Source organism: Lithobates pipiens, unplaced genomic scaffold (genome assembly GCF_037356315.1).
Source record: "Lithobates pipiens isolate NorthernLeopardFrog02 unplaced genomic scaffold, aLitPip1_a1.2 Scaffold_25, whole genome shotgun sequence".
Lineage (NCBI taxonomy): Eukaryota > Metazoa > Chordata > Amphibia > Anura > Ranidae > Lithobates > Lithobates pipiens.
Genome location: NW_027507787.1, coordinates 146501958 through 146524848, shown reverse-complemented (window position 1 = coordinate 146524848; position 22891 = coordinate 146501958). Strand labels below are relative to the sequence as shown.

Genomic DNA, 22891 nt, shown 5'->3' with positions numbered 1-22891 from the left:
ACTAATCTCTACCCTACTGACACTGTCCACTGCCCCTACTGACAAAGATTACTGCTCTACTGACATAGTCCACTGCCCTACCAACTCCAATCTCTACCCTACTAACACTGTCTTCTGCCCCTACTGACACCACCCTATGCCCCTACTGACACCGCCCTCTGCCCCTACTGACACCGCCCTCTGCCCCTACTGACACTCTCTACTGCTCCTACTGACAAAGATTGCTGCCTTACTGACACTGTCCACTGCCCTATTGACACCGTCCTCTGCCCTACTGACACCAAGCTCTACCCTACCGACACTCTCCACTGCTCCTACTGACAAAGATTAGTGCCCTACTGACACTGTCCACTGCCCTACCTACCACAATCTCTGCCCTACTAACAATGTCCTCTGCTCTACTAACACCATCCTCTGCCCTACTGACACCGATTACTGCCCTACCGACAGTCCACTGCTCCACTGACTGGCACCAACCCCTGCCCTACTGACACTGTCTGTCCATGTTTTAATACATTTTAAAATGTTTGTTTACATTTATTTATAAGAGCATGTGTGTTTATATACAGTGTGTGCATATATACATACATACATACACACACACACACACACACACACACACACACACACACACACACGCATGTGTGTTTGAGCTTTGGAGTGCACACCCTAATGCAATAGGCTGCACACACCTATGCTATGTAGCCTATGCTGTAAATATGTGGTCTAGTGTAAAAAAAATATATATGTGCAGTATATAAATAGGTATTTAGTCTTAATCAGAGCGATTATTATATATACATACATATAGAATAAGAAATATTGCATCCAAATGTGTAAAGTAAATCTACTGCATCATAAAAAAAATAACCATTGCCATATCTAAAACTAACATCTGCATACCTATAAATCATATATTTAAATAAAAATAATGGAATAGTTATATATTAGAAGTGGGTCTGAGAGCCTCTCAGGCAGGTGGGCGAGTCATCACCATCCTCGGATTCTCCTGGAAGTTATGTCCCTCATATTACTTGTTTGGCAGTATAGTCATTTTGTCAGAGTTTCTCTCTTCTGGCATCCCGGCTAAGGTGTTGCTGCTAGCAGAGGCTGGCAGGATCGGGGGGGGGGGGGGGGGGGGATTTTGTACTCACATTTATCTTGTCAGCATATAAACAGATCCATGGCCTCATTCGTCTTTCCGCCGGCATGCCGTACTCACTGACATACTGTAATTACACCGTAGAAAAATGTCACACAGCAAAACATCACAAGGCACTGACACTGTGCGCACTGCAGAGAGAGACAAATAAAACAAATATCTCTGCTGTGCATCCACTTCTCAACACAACTTTATTGGTGGCCTGCAAACCCATCATATCACTCTAAAGTTCACACCAGTGCAGAGTATTTCAAGAGAGGAGAGTTGGAGGAAGGAGCAGAGTCCTCCAGCAGTGCAGAGTATTTGAAATGAGTCCTGTACAAAGGGGGACATAGGTTTCCCTCTTGTAAATGATTGGGTTGGGCAGTGGCGGCCGCTCCATACGGGGCGCCCCTAATCCATGCGCTTGGCCCCTAATCTAATTTTTTCTTTTAAGCATGTGATTAGAGCCTGAGGCTCTAAATGGCTTCAAAAAAGGGTGTGCTCGGGTGCACCCACCCACTTGTGTGACAAATTGATATTTGCTATTGTCTTTCTGCTTCTTCTCCTGGCCAATCAGGAATCAGGAGGAGTGAGATTGGCCTGAGAGGAGAAGCAATTGTATTGGCTGGTGCCCGGGGTGGGGAGGATGTACAGTGAGACGGAAGATGGCCGTCGTCATCTGCTCTGCATTGCAACCAAGAGCCCAACCGCGTGAGTACCATCCACCGAGGGGGTCAGGTGGTTTGTTTGCCACCCCCATCCCTGGCCGGAGCACCAGCCACCACTGGGGTTGGATAGCCAGAGGTTGGCTCTGTGGTTTACCAGCATAGTCCATCTGCTTTATGTGTTTGACCAATTCATAAGGAGGCAAGCGAGCAGCATGTTGTGTGGGGCATAGGTTAGGCTCACGGGTGAGACCCCTTTGAGATTGTGGCCTATGCACATTATGTGTTGGTAGTTATCAGTAGGACAATTAAACAAAGAAAGTGGTCTTGCCCTACTACAAAGCCTCAGGCTCCAAGATCAACCAGGAGAAGAGTGAAGTTTTCTGAATGGGAAATGGGAATGCAGAGAACACTTTTCTCAAGGATATTACCAAGAATTCATTCTAAGCCAGCTATTTTATGGCCTTAAAATTGGGAATGCATGCTGGAAGTTGCCTATGATAGGGTGGCCAGGTAAAATAGATGGATATTACCTCTGTTGGAATGGGGTTGATATGAGTAAGACTTACCAGGTTCCGGTCTTTTTTATGTCAGCTTTGTCTGCACTGCATTGTGTCTCTGAATGCTAGGGTCTATCGAGTGTTATTCCAAATATTGTGGGGGGATAGACTGATCCCTATCAAACCCTGTGTGGCTTATCTGTCGAGGAGAAAGGATGACTTGGGTAGGGTCAGCTCAGTTCTTTCCACTGCTATTTCTCAAGCACAACATTGGTAATATATTTGCAGTGGAACCTCCTAGACGGGCAGAGATTTTTAGATCTTGGTTTAGGCCTTTTCAGAAGGGTGATCCAAACAACAGTTGTTGCTCTTCAAACATCTTCATATTTATTCAAAAACCACAGTACACAAATGCAGATAAGGTCAGTTGACATGTTTCAGAAATTTTAGAAAGTAGCTACATGAGGGACCAAAGGGCTTATCATGGTCAGCTTCCAGGCCCATATTGCTACATAGCTGGGATCTGGCCTTAGGGGCAATGTAAAATACCATAGTGAGGTGGATTGTGGTTGTCCTCAAGAGCAGTGTGCAGTGCAAAGAAGACTATGGACAATTTCTGCTTTATTATCCTTTTAACATAGAGTTATATAGACAGGTAGGGCAGGCCTTCAGCGTTTCATTCTCTTGAGTTATGCCAAGTGAGTGTATGGAACATTCAATGCTGTTTTTTTTTGGTTTAGATACATTATTTTTACCTAGTTTAGTGATCCAGTATTTCATATGGAATGCATGCTACCAGGTGTATAAAGTCCTTCCTGTCCAAATACCCTGTTTCACCTAAAATAAGACCTAGCGTGATTGTCGGTGATGGCTGCAATATAAGCCCTACCCCCCAAATAAGCCCTACCCTGTTTCCCCCGAAAATAAGCCCTACCCTGGAAATAAGACCTACTAGGGCTTATTTGGGGGGTAGGGCTTATATTGCAGCCATCACGACAATCACGCTAGGTCTTATTTTAGGGGAAACAGGGTAGTTGTGCATGACGTGGAGAAGATTCAGGTGCTTAATGGAGACAAGTGTGGGCTGCAGGCTTGGTTGAAGGTGTGGATGGGTATTTGGCCTCCTTGGCTCAATGGAGTCTCACTCTCACTGGAATACTTTTTGTAAATGAGTGCATACAGTACATAGGTGATGGGTTGTGTGTCTTCTGCTACACCATATAAATAGGTTGATCTTCTGCAGCATTAGGTGCTTTTTTGTGTCGTTATGAGGCTGTGGTAATGTTCTTTATGTATATATGTATTCAGCATGTATGTCAATTACATTTTATAATATATCTTCTTTTGTGCTTAGAGCCCAACTCGGGCAAATAAACATCTAGGGGAGAGGAGAAACAGTTTAACTTACCTGATCCTGCACTTCCCCATGATTTGGTGGTGGATTGTCCCTCTTCTTCCTCACCTTCAGAACAGGGCAATGGACTCTGCTCTGAACTTGATGATATCAGGAGTGGGGGTGCAGAAGCTGCAGGGAGGAGCGGAAGATCGGGTAAGTATATTTCCTTTTATTGTTTCCCTAGACATAAATGAGCAATGATACTTGTAGTGTGGGCAAAGCCTCACTGCAGATCATTTCTTACTTGTCTGGAGCTGGGCTTGAAAGTTATATTAAAAAGGCAGATTTTCTTGTTTAATAACAAACACATCATACTTACCTGCTCTGTGTAATGGTTTTGCACAGATCAGCCCTGATCCTCCTCAGGTCCTCCACCAGCTCCCCTGGCTGCACCCTCCTGCCAAGTGCCTCCATAGCAAGCAACCTGCTGTGGGGGCACCTAAGCAGGCTCGCTCCCAAGCCGCTGTTCTTGTATATCCATTCACACATGGAGTGCAGCTCAGGCCCGCCCCTGATCTCTCCTCATTGGCTCGCTGGCTTCATTGACAGTAGCGGGAGCTCTCAGTGTCTCAACCAATGGTGAGGAGGATGAGACCTGTCTCGTGCACATTGCTGGATTGAGATGGGGTTCAGGTAAGTATTGGGAGGGTTGTTGCACACAGAAGGTTTTTACCTTCATGCACAGAATGCCTGAAGGTAAAAACCTTCAACCTTTACAACCACTTTAAATACAGTTTTTTTTTTTTACTTTTGCATGAAACCAGTGTTGCTTAATTCTGTCAATGAAAGAGTTTAGTATAGAAATATACTATTTTTTATACAACATTTTTTTATTTGATAAAATTAGCATATTTATTATAATAATTTAGTATATTTTTGTTGAGTGTGAGATTGATTAGACATTTTTTTTTAAAATACATGTTCTTGTCTAATTTTTTATTCCTTTCTCTTCCTTCCAGGGTGTGCCAAAACCAATCGCCATAGAACCATGTTGTGGGAATAAGGCCGCCGTCCTCACTGTTTTCCTCTGTTTGCCAAGAGGGACAAGCGGGGTTCCTCCGCCCGGGCAGTCAGGTAAAGGGCTCTTTCTCATTCTGCTATTTCCTCATAGACACGCTGCCAGTTTTAAACTGGCTGTAAACCTCAGACATGAAATATGAACAAAGCAAATCCCTCTATAGTGTGTATGTGTCTCAATCCAAAGCACTAAGTATAATTTCTGTCTGATGCTTTATTCCTCTGCTGTTGGCATGAGTCACTTCCGAAAAGTTTTCCTGACACCAAGAGAAAAAAGGTGACAGGGGAGGGCACTCCACGACACATAATCCAGAAAGATGATTCGCACACCAGTTGTTGCTCTTAAAACATCTTCATGTTTATTCAAAAACCACAGTATACAAATCCAGATAAGATCAGTTGACACATTTCAGCCTACAAGGCCTTAGTCATAACAGTCTTTAAGCCCCTTTCACATGGGGCAGATCTGCTGAGTGGACTCCACCACCTCAGCGGGGGTTCGCTCCATTGATCCACACTGAGCAGGCGGATGACAGGTCCGTCTCTACTTACTGCGCAGGGACAGAGCTATCACAGCCCCGCTGTTCTCTATGGGAAGATCGGATGAAAATGGACAGCATCCAATCCGCTGGACAGATGGTGAACATATCGCCATCCGTCTGATTTCAGCTGACCTTTTTCGGTCAGATGGCAGGCGGGTGTCGGCGGACACATCTCCGCTGACTTCCACCTGTCTATACAAATCAATGGGTGGCCCGCTCAGATCCGCCTGAAAAACGGACAGGCGGATCTTTGCCGGCCGATCGTGTAAAAGGGGTCTTACAGTCAATTATCAGTATGTTATATGGGTAGAAGCACAGGATTCTCTGCAATGTCTAGCACACAGCCTGTGATTGACAACCTCAGGGCGTGCGTCCCTTTCCTCCAGTCAATTTTCTGAGCTCTGCAGTGTGTAACTTCAGCTGTCCACTCCCGTTTGCTGAAAGCCCAGACAATCTTTATAAATTCTGCACTTTGACTGGCTCTAGAGAAGAGAAGACTGCAGATAAACAGGTACAACTTATGTAGGAGGATTTTCTTCATCTCTGTGTAGGCCAGTCACTTTACTGGGTATATGTAAAGGGTTTACAACCATTTGGACCCTTTGTGTCTAAATAAGATGGCTTATTTTAGGTAGTGAAATTCCTCAAACATCCATTAAAATGGCCCTCAGTGAGTTGCAGGTCCTCTTTATGCTGGCCTCTCCCAGCAGTTTTTTTTAAAGATGCCTTGGAGGCGGTATGTTGTCGCTAGGGCCGCGTGACAGGGTTACTGCGAGTTCACAGCTGCGAATGTCCTGTCATCTTACCAGAAACACATCATAAATCCCCCACGTCCAGATTGTCCTGACAGGAAACCACCAGTTAATATAAATTAATGCTCGTTATGGCCAAACAAGGAAAGAAACGATAAATTCAATAACGTCTGATGGTAATGAGCACTGGAAAGGGACCAGAATCTTGCGCACAAAGAAAATACAAAACAGCGAACGCTTCCACCGCCGACACAAAACATTTCTGGGAAATTCTGGAATCAAATCTGAGCCATTTCAAAAAGATGTGAAGGAAAATAAATACATCATTTGGTATAATTATGTATTCTGGAGATTGTCTCGGGTGAATTTTACAATCCAGCTAGTTTAACTTTCTGAAAACTTTCTTTAGATTGTCACAAAACTGGAACTGGAAAGTTGAAATCAGGCTTGAAAGAGATGTGCTCAGAAGGCCCAGGATGTACCTCCGGAAGGTTTACCAGGGCCAGGCCATTTTTTGCGATACGGCACTGCGTTATATTAACTGACAATTACGCGGTTGTGCAATGATGTACCCAAAAAAAATATTTGTCCTTTATTTCCTAGAAATAGAACTTTCTTTTGTTGATATTTATCATCTCTGCGGTTTTTATTGTTTGCGTTAGAAACAAAAAAGAGAGAGAATTAAAAAAATAATAATAACAATAAAAATATTTTTTTACTTTCTGTTCTAAAACATAGTCAGTAAAAACAAAAATCGAATTTCTTCATAAATTTGGGCCAATATGTATTCTGCTACATATTTTTAGTTAACAAAAATCACAATAAGTGTATATTGATTAGTTTACACAAAAGATATAGGGGTTGATTTACTAAAGGCAAATAGTGCAGTTGCCCTCTCCAAGTGCAGTTGCTCCAGAATGAAATAAATGAGGTAAGGCTCCACTTTTCAAAGGATACCCAATCACGTGCAAGGAAAATGAAAATAAAACATTTTTTGCTTGCACATGATTGGATGATGGAAGTCATCAGAGCTTCTGCTCATTTACTAATCTCTGGAGCAGCTGCACTTGCAGAGGGCGTAGGGGTTGATTTACTAAAGGCAAATAGACTGTGTACTTTGCAAAATGCAGTTGCATTCTGCAACAGCAGTTGCTCCAGAGCTTAGTAAATGAGAATAGCCAATCACATGCTAGGAAAATACATTTTTGCTTGCATGTGATTGGATGATGGAAGTTAGCAGAGCTCATTCACTAAGCTCTGGACCAACTGCACGTGCAGAGTGCAACTGCACTTTGCAAAGTGCACAGTCTATTTGCCTTTAGTAAATCAACCCCATATTGTCTGCAATCTATGGGGCATTTTTTTTTTTTTTTTACTAGTTATGGCCGCAATCGGCGACTTATAGGAGGACTGCAATATTGCGGCGGACAAATCAGACACTAACTGACACTTTTTGGGGACCAGTGACACTAATAAAGTTATCAGTGCTACAAATATGCCCTGACACTGTATTAATGACATTGGCTGAAAAGGGGTTAACATCAGGGGCGCTAAAAGGGTTAAATGTGTGCCTAGCCTGTGGGAGAGGTGTTTTGACTAAGGGAAGGCATAAATCCATGTCCCAAAAAGGGGGAGAAAAGGGAAGCGCCACCATAGTGTAGAGATTAAAACATGCTTTATTAGCACAAGGATTATGAACATTTACAGGATAAAAGTAGCTTTCAGGCTAATGAAAAACCAAGGGAGATGGGGGTGTTAAGCCTTAGCGTCCTTCCGGGTTCCCTGTCATTTCCCAGGCTGTGTAGATGGATGGAGGGTCTTCTATGCTCCCTGTGGCCTCCAGGAAGCAGGAACCACAACCAGTATGGAACGTGGCCAGACATGACAGCACCAGGGGCCTGCAGAAGGAGCTGGAGCTCCAAGCATGTCGCCTATTCTCTGCCTGTCTAGCCTGAACATACCCTATTCCGGTGACGTCATTTCTGGCCACGTTCCACACTGGTTGTGGTTCCTGCTTCCTCTAAAAACTTCTATGGAGCCATGTTTCCAGGTCTCCAAGGAGGTATGCATTGCTGGAGCCCACAGTACCAATGTACCTATGTATAATACCATACTTGGCTGCTGCCCCTGGAAACTGCAACTACAAACGCACACCAACCTTTTCAGATATTTATTTGAAAACAAAAAATTTAAATAATTTATTATTTTGCTTCCACTTGCCACTTTGTGTTATCGCATTGCATCTATCACATAAAATCCCAATAGAATACATTTGTTTTTTGTTGTAACATGACAAAATGTGCAAAAATACAAGGGGTATGAACTATGAATACTTATTCAAGGTACTGTCTTCATGATTAAAGGAGAAGTCCAGCCTGGGCTTGTTTGGCCGGGCTTCGCCTATGGGTCACAGGGGTGCAATTCGTTTTGCACTCCTGTGATCGTTTTCAACAGAGAGTGGTCTCAAGTCCGCTCTCTGCTGATGTCACCAAGTTCAGTCCAGGCACCGCGTGATCCCGACTTCAGAAGTCCAGATCTGCCAGGTGCCTGGACTGATGGTACTCTCAGTCTTTCAGCGAGCCTCTTAGACAGCTGCTCCCCGCCCCTCCATAACTCAGTGCTCTAGTGAGTGTGGAGGAGCAAAGCAGGGGAGCTGCTGATTGATAGGCAGCAGCTCTCCTCTCGGGGAGGTAAGAGAACTGAGCCATCAGCAGTGTTCGGTGGCACGGTTATCAGTCTTAGAGCCAGCAGGGGGACAGATGCAGCATCCACAGAGGTAAGTATGATTAGGGGAAAAAAACAAACAAACCCATACTTCTCCTTTAAAAGAACTGAAAAACATTCAATGAAAGGGGCGGGACAGGAACATTCAGGCTGGAAGAAAAGCATTTGATAATGCTGGATGTCCTCCAGCCAGCAAATAAGGTGGGCTTCATATGACCTGCTGCAGCTTTTAATACACACAGTGAGAAGCGCACAGTGTGCAGTAAAATCAGAGTAAGTCATTTAAGTCCAGGAAAGGAGCCTGTATAACTGTGCAAGACTGAAGGGAAGGTCTAGAGTCCAACTTCAAGCATTTGCAGTCTAGGAGAATCGCCGATATGTCCATCATGTCTTGGCACCTGGTGACCCCCCATCTGTTAATCTACGGAACCAGTGAAGGTCTATTGAGTTAGAAGGCAGCGGGGGAGCGTAATGAATTTATCATGTACACAGGAATCATGTCCTCACATCTGCTCCCATTGTCCTGCGCCTTGTCTGCTCCAACATAACAGACGATGAACTACAGATTTATTCACGCGCTTCTAATGGGATAGATGCAGCAAATATGGAAACTTACAGTATAGCACTTCGAGTTTGTTAACAACCAGGCATTTTATTTAGCCGCTGGCGGTATAAATCAGGCACAGGGTGGAGTCTATTTGAAAAGTCAGAGATCTGAGCAGCTGGTAATGAGAGTGGAGCAGCTGCAAGCTTTTCCTCCTCACTCACAAACACTTTTTATGTAAAGAGTAACTCCACTTTTGTTGTAAAAAAAAACATTTCCCTCTGGGTGATCAATGTGCATTGCAGGGATTTTACCAAACTTTGTTGTAGATTCCTAACTGTTTGTCTGTGCCCATGTGCGAATGAGTGAATCTGTATGGGAGTGTTTTTTTTCTAATTATCAATCGGCTGCTGCACCTGCAGGGCTCTAATGTGGAAAGCTGCTGAGTCTCCATCCATTTAGATGCGATTTCTGTTTGGGAGTAGATCATCAAAAATGACATTTTTGTTACAAGGGATGTATACCACCCTCCTTTTATTTTTCCTGGTGAACACTTCCTGCCTTAGGGTGACAACACTCACTGTACTGTATCTATGGAAGAGCAGTGTTGTCACCTTGGGACAGAAGTACAGAACCCCTTTACCTCATTTACATAACCTTCAGGAGGTTGTAGTCCACAGGGAGCACTGAGAACAATGTAACAGCTAAGAAAGCAGTACGGGATGTTATGAGCTCACAAGATTTATGGCAGGTTCAATAAGTATTTGATGCACAAATATTTCAGGTGAAAGTTTAGTCAAAAGCTAACTAAGGCTAAACCCACACCCAGCCCCATCCAAAGCCTATTATATCAAACCTTGTAAAGAAAATATGTATACTTACCTATTCTGAAGCCGCTGCAGTCCAGTCACATGATCAGCTGTCAGTGGTGGCTTCAATGTAGAGGAGGAACAGCCGACAACGGATGTCCCATAGTATGCCTATGGGTGATGTAATCTCCCAGGCATTTGCAGACACTCTGCTCTGGTCACATGATTGGCTGTCAGTGCAGCTTCAATGTAGAGGAGGAACAGCCGACAACATATACCCTATAGTATGCCTATGGGTGATGTCATCTCTCAGGCATTTGCAGCCGTTATTGGCAAGCTCTCCTCTACACAGAAGCCACCACTGGAGAGATCATGTTCTTGGAGTGGCTTCAGAATAGGTAAGTATAGAGTAGTCTTTTCTTTACAGGTTTAGATATTATAGGCTTAATTGGAGGTAAGAGTAGGTTGAGCCTTAGGCCGGCCATACACTGAGCGAAATAAATTAGCTTGATTCCCGTCCCCCCAACACACAGTACTGTGCTCAACCATGTATTGTGTGTGTGTGTATATATATATATATATATATATATATATGTATATCTCAAAAGACTTTCAATAATATGTTTAACAGACCAAAACATATCAAATAAGAGAAGCTCATTTTTAGTTTGCCTACTCTTAAATGTTAAATGTATAGCTATAACCCAAAAATTAGTTTTTTTCCTGGATTTTGCATAGATTAGTGAAGGGTTAGGACCCCTGTCAATTTATATTTTTGTTAGCAGAAATGAATAAGTAGGCGCTGGACCCCCCCAGGATACTCTATTTGGTGTCGCTCTCCAAAGTGTCAGAGTGGGGTGTGAGTATGGTTTCTGGATTTGTGGGTGGGAAGTTTATACACATCTAGGGATATACACAATTTCCTTTGTTTTGTAATGTAACTAAATAGATCAAACACCAAACCTCAGAATAATTGAGATACAAATATATTCTAATTTAGGATCAATTGGAGCTAAAGCGTTTCAGCGACCAAAAATCGTTCTCATCTTTAGGACTAAAAATAAAACAAAAGAATGCATAGACAAACCAATCCAGTGTGTAGTTACACATTAGACAAAATTCATAACAAATAATCAATACCGTAAACCAATACTAATTAGAGCTAATAATTTAAAGCTGAACTCCAGACAAACAGGTAAATACAGAAATTAAATGCACATATAGAGGTTTGCATTCCTGCTGAAGGAATGTTATTTTTGTTCTGAGACCTACACAGCACTGTCACAGCTCCAGCACAACTGATTGGCTCCTTGTGCTGCTTCTACTTTCCTCCCTCTGAGCTCTGTTGTGCAAGGACTGCAAAGGTTGTTTATCAATGTTATCAGCCTGGGACTGGTTGCATTTGAAAATATACCTTTCATGATGCATTAATAATTACAAAGCTACATAAATTTTTGTGTTTTATATCTTCAGCTATAAAAAGGAATTCCAGGTATAGATATTGTATATTCTATATTGCAAAAAGTATTGGGACGCCTGCCTTTACACACACATGAACTTTAATGGACATGACCTCTTCATCTCTCATGGCTTTAACATGCTCACCATAACCGATACCTGGATTCACAATTTGGACTCAGCTTCTCCTGCTGCCCTCTCCCATGGTGGCCTCCATTGGACTCAGTCCCCCAGACCCAACAGACAGAAAGGAGGTGGAGTTGGATTCCTTCTACCCCCACAAAGCACCTTCCAAGTCTTTCCTATCCCTCCCTCTCTATCCCTCTTTTCTTTTGAGAGGCACTGTATTTGTATGTTTGCTCCTTTTTCTCAGAGGATTGCAGCAATTTATCGGCCTCCTGGACCGGGATCACGCTTTCTTGATGACTTTGCTGCCTGGCTACCCTACTTTCTCTCTGAAATATCCACGATCATTTTCGGTAACTTCAACATTCCTGTCAATGTTAACAGCCCAGCTACAGCTAAACTTCTCGACTTAACCTCATCTTTTGACCTAACACAATGGATACATACTTCCACTCACTCCAATGGTAATACCCTTGACCTTGTATTCTCCCAACTCTGCAGCCCTGGCAACCTCACAAACACCCCCTTTCTTCTCTCTGATCACAGCCTCATTAGTTTCACTGTATCCTTGCCTCCAACCACCCACCCATCCCTCCAAGCAGCAAACAATTACTTGTAGGAACCTTCGCCACCTTAACCCTTCTCTTCTCTACTCTGCTACTGACCACCTATATGACATAATCCCTCCCATGTCCTGTCCTGACCTGGCCACCTCTGTCTACAACGGTTCACTCTCATCATCACTAGATGCACTTGCTCCTCTAGCCACATGCAGAATCAGGCAACCCTGGCAAACTAACACTAGAAATCTCAAGAGACATCGTCGAGCTCTTGAACGACTGTGGCGTAAAACCAAATGTCTGCAAGACTTCACCCTATATAAATCTGCCCTTCTAAAATACAATTCCTGCCTCCATGCTGCCAAACAAGCCTACTTTGTTTCTCTTATTAATACTTTGTCATCCAGTCCCTGTCAGCTCTTCTCAACCTTTAACTCTCTGCATCATCCTCCACCCACTAACTCACTTACTGCCCAAGAGATTGCCAATCACTTCAAAGACAATATTGATGCAATTCGTGAGGACACCTCCACTGTGTGTACATCTTCGCCACCCAACATACTTTGCCTAACAGCACATTCAACACTCTCCTCTTGAATTGGCTACTACTGAAGAGGTTACAAATCTTATATCAGATGCCCACCTAACCAATTGTCCCTTGGATCCTGTTCCCTCACAACTACTATGGTCACCCTCTTCTATCCCATGCTCCCTCACTTACATCTTCAATCTCTCCCTCTCTAGTGCCACCTTCCCCTCCCCTCTAAAACATGCGAAAATCACTCCCATACTTAAAAAGCCCTCACTGGACCCCACCAATCTAAACAAGTTAAGACCCATCTCATTGCTCCCATTCGCCTCTAAACTTCTAGAATGCTTAGTGTACAACCGTCTTAGCTCCTACCTCAGTGACAAAAACCTTCTTGAACCATTTCAGTCTGGGTTTTGCTCGCAACACTCCATGGAATCTGCCTTACTAAAACTCACTAATGATTCACTAACTGCTAAAACCAACAGCCAATACTCCATACTCCTACTACTTGACCTCTCTGCGGCCTCGGATACTGTTGACCACCTGCACCTTCTCAATAAACGACATTCCCTTGGCCTCCGAGATTCTGCTCTATCTTAGTTCTCTGCCTATCTATCAGAGCGCTCCTTCAATGTCACCTACAACTCTGTCTCCTCCTTTCCATTGCCCCTTTCTGTAGGGGTTCCCCAAGGCTCTGTTCTTAGACCACTTCTCTTCTCTATCTACTCCTCCTCCCTTGGTCACTTGATAACCGCCCACGGCTTCCAATGCCACTTATACGCCGATGACACCCAAATCTATCTGTCTGCTTTTCACTTCACTCCTTCAGTCTCCTCTCGCATTACTAACTTACTAACTGACATATCAGCATGGATGTCGCACGACTTCCTTAAATTAAATCTCTCTAAAACTGAGCTATTAATATTCCTCCCTGCACGTACCCCCCTCCATGACTTTTCCATCAAAATCAACAATGGAACTCTCAGTCCCTCCCCTCACGCCAGGGTACTAGGTGTAATCCTAGACTCTGACTTGTCATTTGAGCCCCAAGTCTAATCATTGTTGAAGTTGTTATAGCTGCAAGGGGTGAGCCAACTCAGTATTGAACCCTACAGACTAAGACTTGGATACCATTAAAGTTCATGTGTGTGTAAAGGCAGGTGTCCCAATACTTTTGGCAATATAGTGTAGTTACATAGCTGGACATTGGTCCAGCTTGGAATTCATCTTTGAAAAACATACATTCCATAATAAAGACTTGGTTTTGGAATGGGATGTCCAACAAGCTCATATTGGTGTGATGATCAACAAAATGTTGCCAATATAGGATTTGATTTACTAAAGGCAAATAGACTGTATGCTTTTACAAGTGCCATTACTCCAGAGCTATGTAAATGTGGAAAAGTTTCACTTTTACAAAGAACACCCAATCACATACAAGGAAAATTAAAAAAACAAAAACATAAGCCTCCCCTCATTTACTAAGCTCTGGAGGAACTGCACTTGCAGAGTGCAACCACACAAATAAATCGACCCCTTAGCGTAGCTACATCTCGTGACCCTTGCCTCAACTTGGACATCCTCCAGACTAAATCTTTATTGTGCTGGCTGTGCCTGCGCAAATTATCTACAAAGGCTTTCTAGGACCCTCCCCGAAGGATCTCTTGGTTGTAGGCTGCATGCCAAAGCTGTAGTATGTGAGATAAATCATTGCTGCATGCAACATTTATTGTTAGCATCCATCTTGTCTGAACATGAACCTCTAATCCAGCGTTTGCAAAACTACATGTCCCATCGTGCCTCTGCCTCTGGGTGTCATGCTTGTGGCTGTCAGAGTCTTGCTATGCCTTGTGGGTTCTGCAACAGCTGGAGGTCCGCTAATTGCATATCCCTGGTCTAATTGATCAAGTCATACGTTATCTGCCGTATATTATCCAAGGCTGGGTTGACTTTTATTGGCACACTTGCTCCTGGCAATGTTAATGGCAGTTACTAGAGTGCTGCAGCGGCTTCCCAGACAGGAATGCTCAACATTCATAGGTGATGCTTGAAGGGGGCCTTGGACCTACAAAGTGGGCCGCAATTAGATTGCAATGGTTGGCACATGAATGGACCAGGACCTCAAAGACCCTGTATGTAAGGCAGCAAACTGATAAAAAAAAAAACATTTCTGGGTTGGCAAATGTTCCCCTTTTCTGCTGTGGCCACCCTTGTAGGTGCTGCTTAAATAATTATTGGTGAAGAAATTAGTTATAGACTAATCCTGAAGGTCCTCACCACAGCCCAGGAAAATTTTAGGAAATGGGAGAATGCCCCAGGGGATGGTACGGGCAGGGAACCAAAACAGGATGATTAGAGAAGTAGTGGGTGCTGCTTGGTTGTCTGTGGCTATGTAAGAAGCTCAGCACTTTCCAGTGGATGTTCAAGGCTGACCTTTACCTTCTTTGTTGCCCAGGCAGGTTTCCGAATATCACAGAAGTTGTTGTGCAGTCTCCCAAGGGTCAGAGCTGCACAACAGTCCTGGTAAATGAGCCAACAGAACGCGGTTCCTAGACTCGTGTCTGATCCTCCACTTCAGAGTTACTTTATTCTGTATTTGTTTTGAGTGACCTTCTCTACACAGCCAGTGAATAGCATCCTCCCAGGCAGCCCGCGCTCATGATGACTCCGCCATAGAATACAAATTAACATAAGTGCAAACACTTCAGCCTCACAATACCAGACTGGCTACTGACACACAACAGGGTTTCCGGCACCGTGCCTGGATCCTTCACTCTCTAATTCCTAGGTACATGAAGCCAGGAATTGTAATCTGCAATTATTCTATAAAATCGACTATTTATTCAATTTACAATGTTGAATTCTTCTAAAGCCTTTTAGGCACCTTTTCGTAAAGGTCAAATTTAATATTACACATTTTTCCATATTTCTATTTTATTCTCCCTATTTTGATAGAGGTGCTAATAACTAAAATAACCAGTAGCAATAAGTATAACCATTGCAGACATTTTAACCGATTGCCACCTGGCTCACGCCGATATACGTCAGCAGAAGGACACGTACCGGCAGATTAATGTACCTGTATGTTGCCCTTTAAGGAGGCCCGCCGCGACCTCCGTGTCTGTGATCACGGGTCCCGCGGACTCTATGTCCACAGGGATACCCGCGTTCATCTCACGGAGAGGAAGAACGGGGAAATGATGATGTAAACAAGCATTTCCCTTTTCTGCCTATTGACACTGTCACTGTTCACAGCTCCTGTAATTGGGAGTGCTGATCAGTGTTGTGTCACACACAGCCCCCCCCCCCCCCCCCGTTAGAATCACTCACTAGGACACACTTAACCCCTACAGCGCCACCTAGTGGTTAACCCCTTCACTGTCGGTCACATTTACACAGTAATCAATGCATTTTTAATTGCACTGATCGCTGTATAAATGTGAATGGTCCCAAAATCGCTCCAAAAGTGACCGATGTGTCCGCCATAATGTCGCAGTCACAATAAAAATCGCAGATCGCCGCCATTACTAGTAAAAAAAATTATTATTAAAAATGCCAAATAACTATCCCCTATTTTGTAGACGCTATAACTTTTGTGCAAACCAATCAAATGCTTATTGCAATTTTTTTTTTTTACCAAAAATATGTAGACGAATCCGTATCGGCCTAAACTGAGGGAAAAAAAAGTTTTTTAATATATTTTGGGGGGATCTTTATTATAGCAAAAAGTAAAAAATTCATGTTTTTTTTGTTTTGTTTTTTAAAAAGTCAGTAATTTTGCCCAAATAGCTTGCACCATCCTTAGGGCTGCATTCATCCGTTGTTTCCGGTGGTTTATTTTTTGTGTGATTTTGAGCTTTGGCGGTTTTTATTAGCCAATAGAGAATTGTTTTTCAGGTTTGGGTGTTTATTAATATTTTATTATTATTAATAATGTATTTAATATTTTTTAAGGTTAGGGGTTCATTATTATGTATTTATGTAGTATTACACATGACATTATTTTATTTATTTATGATGATGTTCAGTTATTTGTGTATTTATTTTGCATTTATTCATATATTATTACTATTTGATGTTCAAGCTACAAAAAAGCTCCAGAACTTTTTTGATCTTCAAGCATTTGGCTTCAGGTGACTTGGAGTGGAGATGTGGACCATCTCCATCATAGAGAATAATTGTGAATGAGGCCTAACCACCTTTGCTGGGCACAGTAGTGACATAACAGCAGGCGAGTGAAAGCAACGAGTGTAGTGAGGGACGTTGGCATTCAGCATACCCAGTGTAGAATGCTGAGGATTCCTAGGCTGTTGTAGCTCTGAGAGAGAACCAGTGGTTGCTGGGTATATACTGCTGGGTATGATTACTCTTCTTTTACAGACTTGCTGTTTTTAATTTTAAATTTTGTTTTTTTAACAGTAGAGTCACTTGAGTGATTGCATTGCTCGTTCGCTTGCTCACTCTCTTTATATATGGCTTCAAGCTTTTTATCATGGCCATTCAGAAGCTGCTAGCAACAGCCTGTGCAGTCATTTTAGTGAGGTTTTCTGCGCTACATGCCAGTGCTTGCTTAGAATTGAGACCACACCACTTGATAGAGCCACATCTCTGATATGAAGGGCCCACACTATATACCATTCTAGAGATGTAGACAGTATATCATTTTTCCCCTTTTATTGGTTGAACTAGATGGACTTGTGTCTTTTTTTCAACCAGGCTAATGATGTATCTGTGAAACAAACACTGTTGTAAGTTCCACATTTGGAGGTACACTCTGCTCCGAAGGGTGTAATCTGCCAATTGAGAGATGTCAAAAACATGAAGGTGCTATCAAGTAAAGGCCCTCTGTACCGAATGCACAAAGAAGAAGGGAGAGCTACACAACTTTCTAAAAGTATGAGTTGATTTCTAACAACAATACAAGCCAACACATTTCAGGGACTTCCAAATGTCCCCTTCATCAGGGCCTTGGTAATAGATGAAGTGAGAAGATTCTTGGGACCCATTCACATCAGAAGCAGTGAGATGCATGGTTGACTGCACTCTAACTGCATAGAGTAGACAGTCCAAAATCCAGGTTAGCTTATGAGCATAGTTCACACTATTACAGTGAAAATAAAAGGGCAGCATTTTCCAGCACTGCAGTGAAGTGCAGTGCACATATAAGCCCAAAGAATAAAGAAGGCAAAAGTGACCTTAAAGGAAATGCAAGCTTAGGAAAAATGCACCACAACTGCATACAAATTTGTGTAAAAAATATCCATCAAATGGACGTCACAAGCAAAAATGCGCACTAAGGGCCCATTCACACCAGAAACTGCATGTTTTTCTCTGTATGTTTACATGCATTTGAAGCGATCTTGATTTGCTTGATGAACGGATCCCTGTGGGACTCCAAAATGTTGCACTACCTTTTTTGTGATGTGATCATGCTTCAGTAAAAACCGTTTGGACTCTACTTGATGGTCCGTAGTGTGCTAGTAAATATCGTCATTGATATGCACTTGACGCATACTTGAATTCACTTTGCATGAGATTTGCTCTGCGTTTTCAGTGTACTTTTCTATACATTTTTAGGCTTGGCTTTCTTGGCTTAAAGGGGCGTGGCGCATTTGAAGAATCTTTGTAGCATGTTCCCTGCATTTTTGGTGGGGAAAAATGCAGCATACTCTACTTTTTTTAAACTGCTCTGAACTGCACTGCAATGGTGTGAACTGTGCCCATAGGATTACTTTGATTTTGGGCTGTCTATGCTATTGGAGTGCAATTCAAAATGCATCCAACTGAATTAAATGTGAATGGACCCTAAACATGCAGTTTCTGATGCGAATGGGCCCTGAATAGGTAGAAACAACTAGAATGCACTCATGCCTAAACAATATTGTGGCCACAGTATAACATACAATAAAGCACACCCCCGACCCACTTCTTTCCAATTACCTTGGGCAAAAAGGGGACAGCCTAATTGAATGAATTAGGCAAACATTTCTTCAATGAAGCAAATACCCTCCAAACCACAAGAACTTGTGAATGGTATTACTCTGGTAACGATTTATTAAAAGGCTTGTAAACCCTTGTTTTAGTTAAAAAAAAAAAAAACACATGCCTATACTTACCTGCTCTGTGCAATCATTTTGCACAGAGCAACCCCAATCCTCTTCTTCATGGGTACTCCGGCACTCCAGGCTCCCTCTCTTTATCGGGTGCCCCCACGGAAAGCTGCTTTCTCTGGATGCACCCTGCAGGCTCTCTCCCAAGTCCAGCTGCTGCGTCCATGACACAGACAGTGGGACCTGACCTCACCCTGCTCCTGTTTGACTGGATTTGATTGAAAGCAGCATGAGCCAATGGCTCCTGCTGCTACCAATATGTCCAATGAGGAGAGAGACAGTGCCTGTAGCCACTGCGCTCGTGCACATCGCTGGATTGGATCAGGTTCAGGTAGGAAAAGGGGGGGGGGGGAGCTGCAGTACAGAAGGTTTTTCACCTTCATGCATGGAATGCATGAAGGTGAAAAACCTTGAGGCTTGGCTTTACAACCACTTTAAAGTGCAGAGCAGATAAAGGGTGTTCCATAAAGAAATGGGCAGCACAGTGGTGTAGTGGTTAGCACTTTCACGTAGCAGCGGAAAGGGTCACTGGTTCAAATCCCGACCACGACCATGATACCATCTGCCTGGAGTTTGCATGTTCTTCCTGTGCCTGTCTGGGTTTCCTCTGGGTACTCCAGTTTCCTCCTGTCTAAAATTGGCCCAAATATGTATGAATGTGTGTTAGGGACCTTAGGTTGTAAGCTTGATGTGAATGTATAACGTATATGTAAAGTGCCGCGTAAATTGACAACGCTATACAAGTACCTATAATGTTTAAAAAAAGAGCCCATTTAACAGCTCACAATGTTTCATTACTTTATGGAGGATTATACACGTTCACTTGTTGCTGCTTATCTGCTTTTTGCTTTAATACATCTTACAAAGGTATGGACTAAGTATTAGGAGTTTATATATCTTGTTTCATCACTTTCACCAGTTACTAAAGCCCTGATGATGGGGAAGCCTCCAAAATACTTTAGATTGTATCATGTTGGTCAATAAACATTTTTTGAACTCTTAAAAATGAGTGTGGCGCCCCACCCTTCTTCTTTATGCAGACTGTACACCTGGCAAAGTACCTGTGGGCCAGGTCCATGCCACATGGTTGAGCCTTGCCATTCCCTGCCCTGGCTTTATTTGCTTGTTGTAAGATAAGTGCAAGAAGGCTGAGCTTGGCATATTTAAAGATACAGGAATGTTGACCCTTATGCCATCATTAGGCTTCATCACAGCATTCTGCAATGGTTGCCTGGCAACTATCGACGCCATCCTTTGCAGCAGAGGAAAGAGAGAGGAGAGTGGGGCCCCAGTTGGGATCCCATGTGCTGCATCTTCTCTGTGTTGTCCATTACCAAAACTTCCTTTTAATTTCTCAACCAGCTGCAAGCCACAGAAAAACATCTGATTGGCCGACTGCGTAATGCCTTCAAACAGTTAAACTTATAACTGACCCCCAAACACAATAATATACCATAAGAGCAGTGACAAAAAGCTTTAGCTGTCATCTCCATCTTTGAACACCCCTATCCTTTTCTTCTTGGTGTGCGCAGTTCTTTGAAACGCACTCGACACCCAGTCCCGGGCTGCGTTCCTCGGTGACAGCGTCTGGCAGCGCATGGTGCGGCAAATCGACGTCTCAGAACTGGGATCTGGAGGCCTCGCGTGTCTGCAGACGTCCTATTTCAAAGGGAATAATGAATATACTTTGTTTTGATATGAAGGATCTGGGTTGGCGAGAGTATAATTATTCTAAACATGTATTTATCTTCCAAATGCGTTGGTGACATTTTATAAACAGTTTGAAAAGTTTTTCTGCTTTGGCTCATTGTGCCATGTAATCAGCAAGAAATGCAAAAACAAAAAAAAGCTCTATTTTTGTCTCCAAATCTTGCTACAGACAAGAAACAGCACCCCAATTTGTCAATTTTTTAACCTCTTCAGCTCCTGCGCCTGTACTCCCTTCATAAAACAAAGCAATTTTTACATTTCTACTATGGGTCTATAAATTCAGCAATAATCTAAAATAGTATAATGGATCCGTTTTTTTTTATTTTATAGGATTATTTTTGTCCAAAAATAGGTAAGTGGTCCTTGGTGCGATTCAGCCCCAGTTTATGTAACGTGAGTGCTCCAGACCGCTCCCGGCATCATTTATGCATACTGTGCCTGGGACCACATGGAAGTGGGATGCAGTTTCAGTGTGAGCGCAGACTGTGCCAACTGTGCCGAAGCACAGACCTCCTTATAGATGACAATGTACTGAAGCACAAATCACTGGTCTGGTTAGCAGAGGAGTGTACCTGGGAAAACGTCCCTATGGTCCGGTGTGGGTGCAGCCCAGCAGGGGACTGCAGAGGCAGACACCCTAGAGAATAAAATAGTGGTAGTTCCAAATTTTTTTTGCCACACGTTTTTCCTGTAAAGGTCTAGGGAAAGCAAAAAGTCAGTAAAAAACACACTAAAGTGAATTTTAGGGCAAACAAACGCAATAAATGACTTACATTTTTGGTAAAATATAAAAGATGAGGTTGCGCCGAGTAAATAGATAACCAACATGTCCAACCTCAAATTTGCCCCATGAAATGGGGACAAACTTTAGTACCCTATATTTTCTATAGGTGACGCTTCAAAAGCCCCCTTAGGTATCAGTTGCTAGAATTATTGCTGTCCTTCTGGTGTGCGCAGCGACATTTAACGTGTATTGCAGTCAAAGTTTTCATGCATTCACACCCCTGTGTATGTGTTTACGTGCGTATATGTAAGGGGGGGGGGCCTCAAAAAAAAAAATTTGGAGAGGGGGGGATTTTATGTGGTTTGGTGTAACTTTTTGCACAAAATTTATTTTTACTTAACTTTTTTTTTTTTTTTTCCGCATTAAGTCCCATGTTATGACTTTTAGGTGACAGGTTCTCTTTACTGAGACATGCAGGGTCTAAAAGACCCTGTGCTCCACTGAATGTTTTGCAATGCAGATCACATTGCAAAGCACCCTTTCCCGGCTAAGTGAGCAGACAATTTGATCGTGCTTGGGCTCCAGCAGACTTTTTATTCCAAAAGTCCGGCGGACCTAGAAATAAAGCCTCAGACACACAATCGGTCTTTGTACAAACTTTCCCGTGGATTTTTGTACAAAGGGCGTGGGCCATGAACTTGTATTGCATACACACGGCAGGACTTTTTCAGCCAACTTTCACCAAATCACGTGGTTTTTCTGCTCTTTACCGCCACCTTTGGCTGATCTATTGCATTGGTTCTGAGCGTGCGTGTTTGTGCTATGTACAAAAATCCTATGGTTTTCTGTACACACGATCGGACTTTGCTCCATTGGACTTTTGTTGCCGGAAACTTTGTCCGTTCGCACAGCCAACAAAAGTCTGATGAAAACCGGAAAAGTTTGTCCGATGGAGCGTACACACAGTTGGATGTTGCCTTAAAACAGCTAATTTGCATGTTTATTGTGCCGATCGTATGTATGGGCCTTTAGATTTGCTTCAAAATTGTCCGCCGGACTCGGCGTTTAGCAGACAATCCATTTGTCTGTGTGCCGACACTAAAACCGACGCTAGGGCAGCTATTGGCTATGAACTTCTTTATTCTATGTCAACACGTTAGAATCCGCCGGACTTTTGGAGTGATCGTGTGTGACCAAGTCCATTCGCTTGAAAGTCTGGCGGACCTCAGTTGCAAAGTCCGTCGGATTGTCCACTGGATAGTCCGATTGTGTGTACGCGGCAAAAGACGCCGCTTTCCATGTCACAGAAAGAAGGGGAGGAGAGCAGACGTGTCTGTCCTTGTCCTTCTCCTTCTCCTCCACCTGCCAGGGGTGGGGCGGTGGTACCGGGGGTGTGTGCGAGTGATCAAGCAGCAGCGGAGCCATCTGAATGCTCTTACCTGACAGTCTGCCTGTCAGTTTCACACACAATCCCGGTGGCTGCAGCCACTGGATTGTGTGCGATTCCCCCCGCTGTCAGGTCTGTACTACTGTATGTACGCACCTGGCAGCGAAAGGGTGAAGATAGAGGACCTTCTA

The 22891-nt window shown here is 43.3% G+C and overlaps 1 protein-coding gene across 1 annotated transcript in view; it reads left to right on the top strand.

The window, feature by feature from the left end:
* Positions 1-22891, top strand: part of ATRNL1 (attractin like 1) — a 1004401-nt gene that overhangs the window by 922741 nt on the left and 58769 nt on the right. Inside the window, exon 28 of the mRNA XM_077454933.1 lies at positions 4665-4779. Within this exon, the coding sequence (XP_077311059.1) occupies positions 4665-4779 (115 nt within the window). The remainder of the gene's footprint in view (positions 1-4664; positions 4780-22891) is intronic.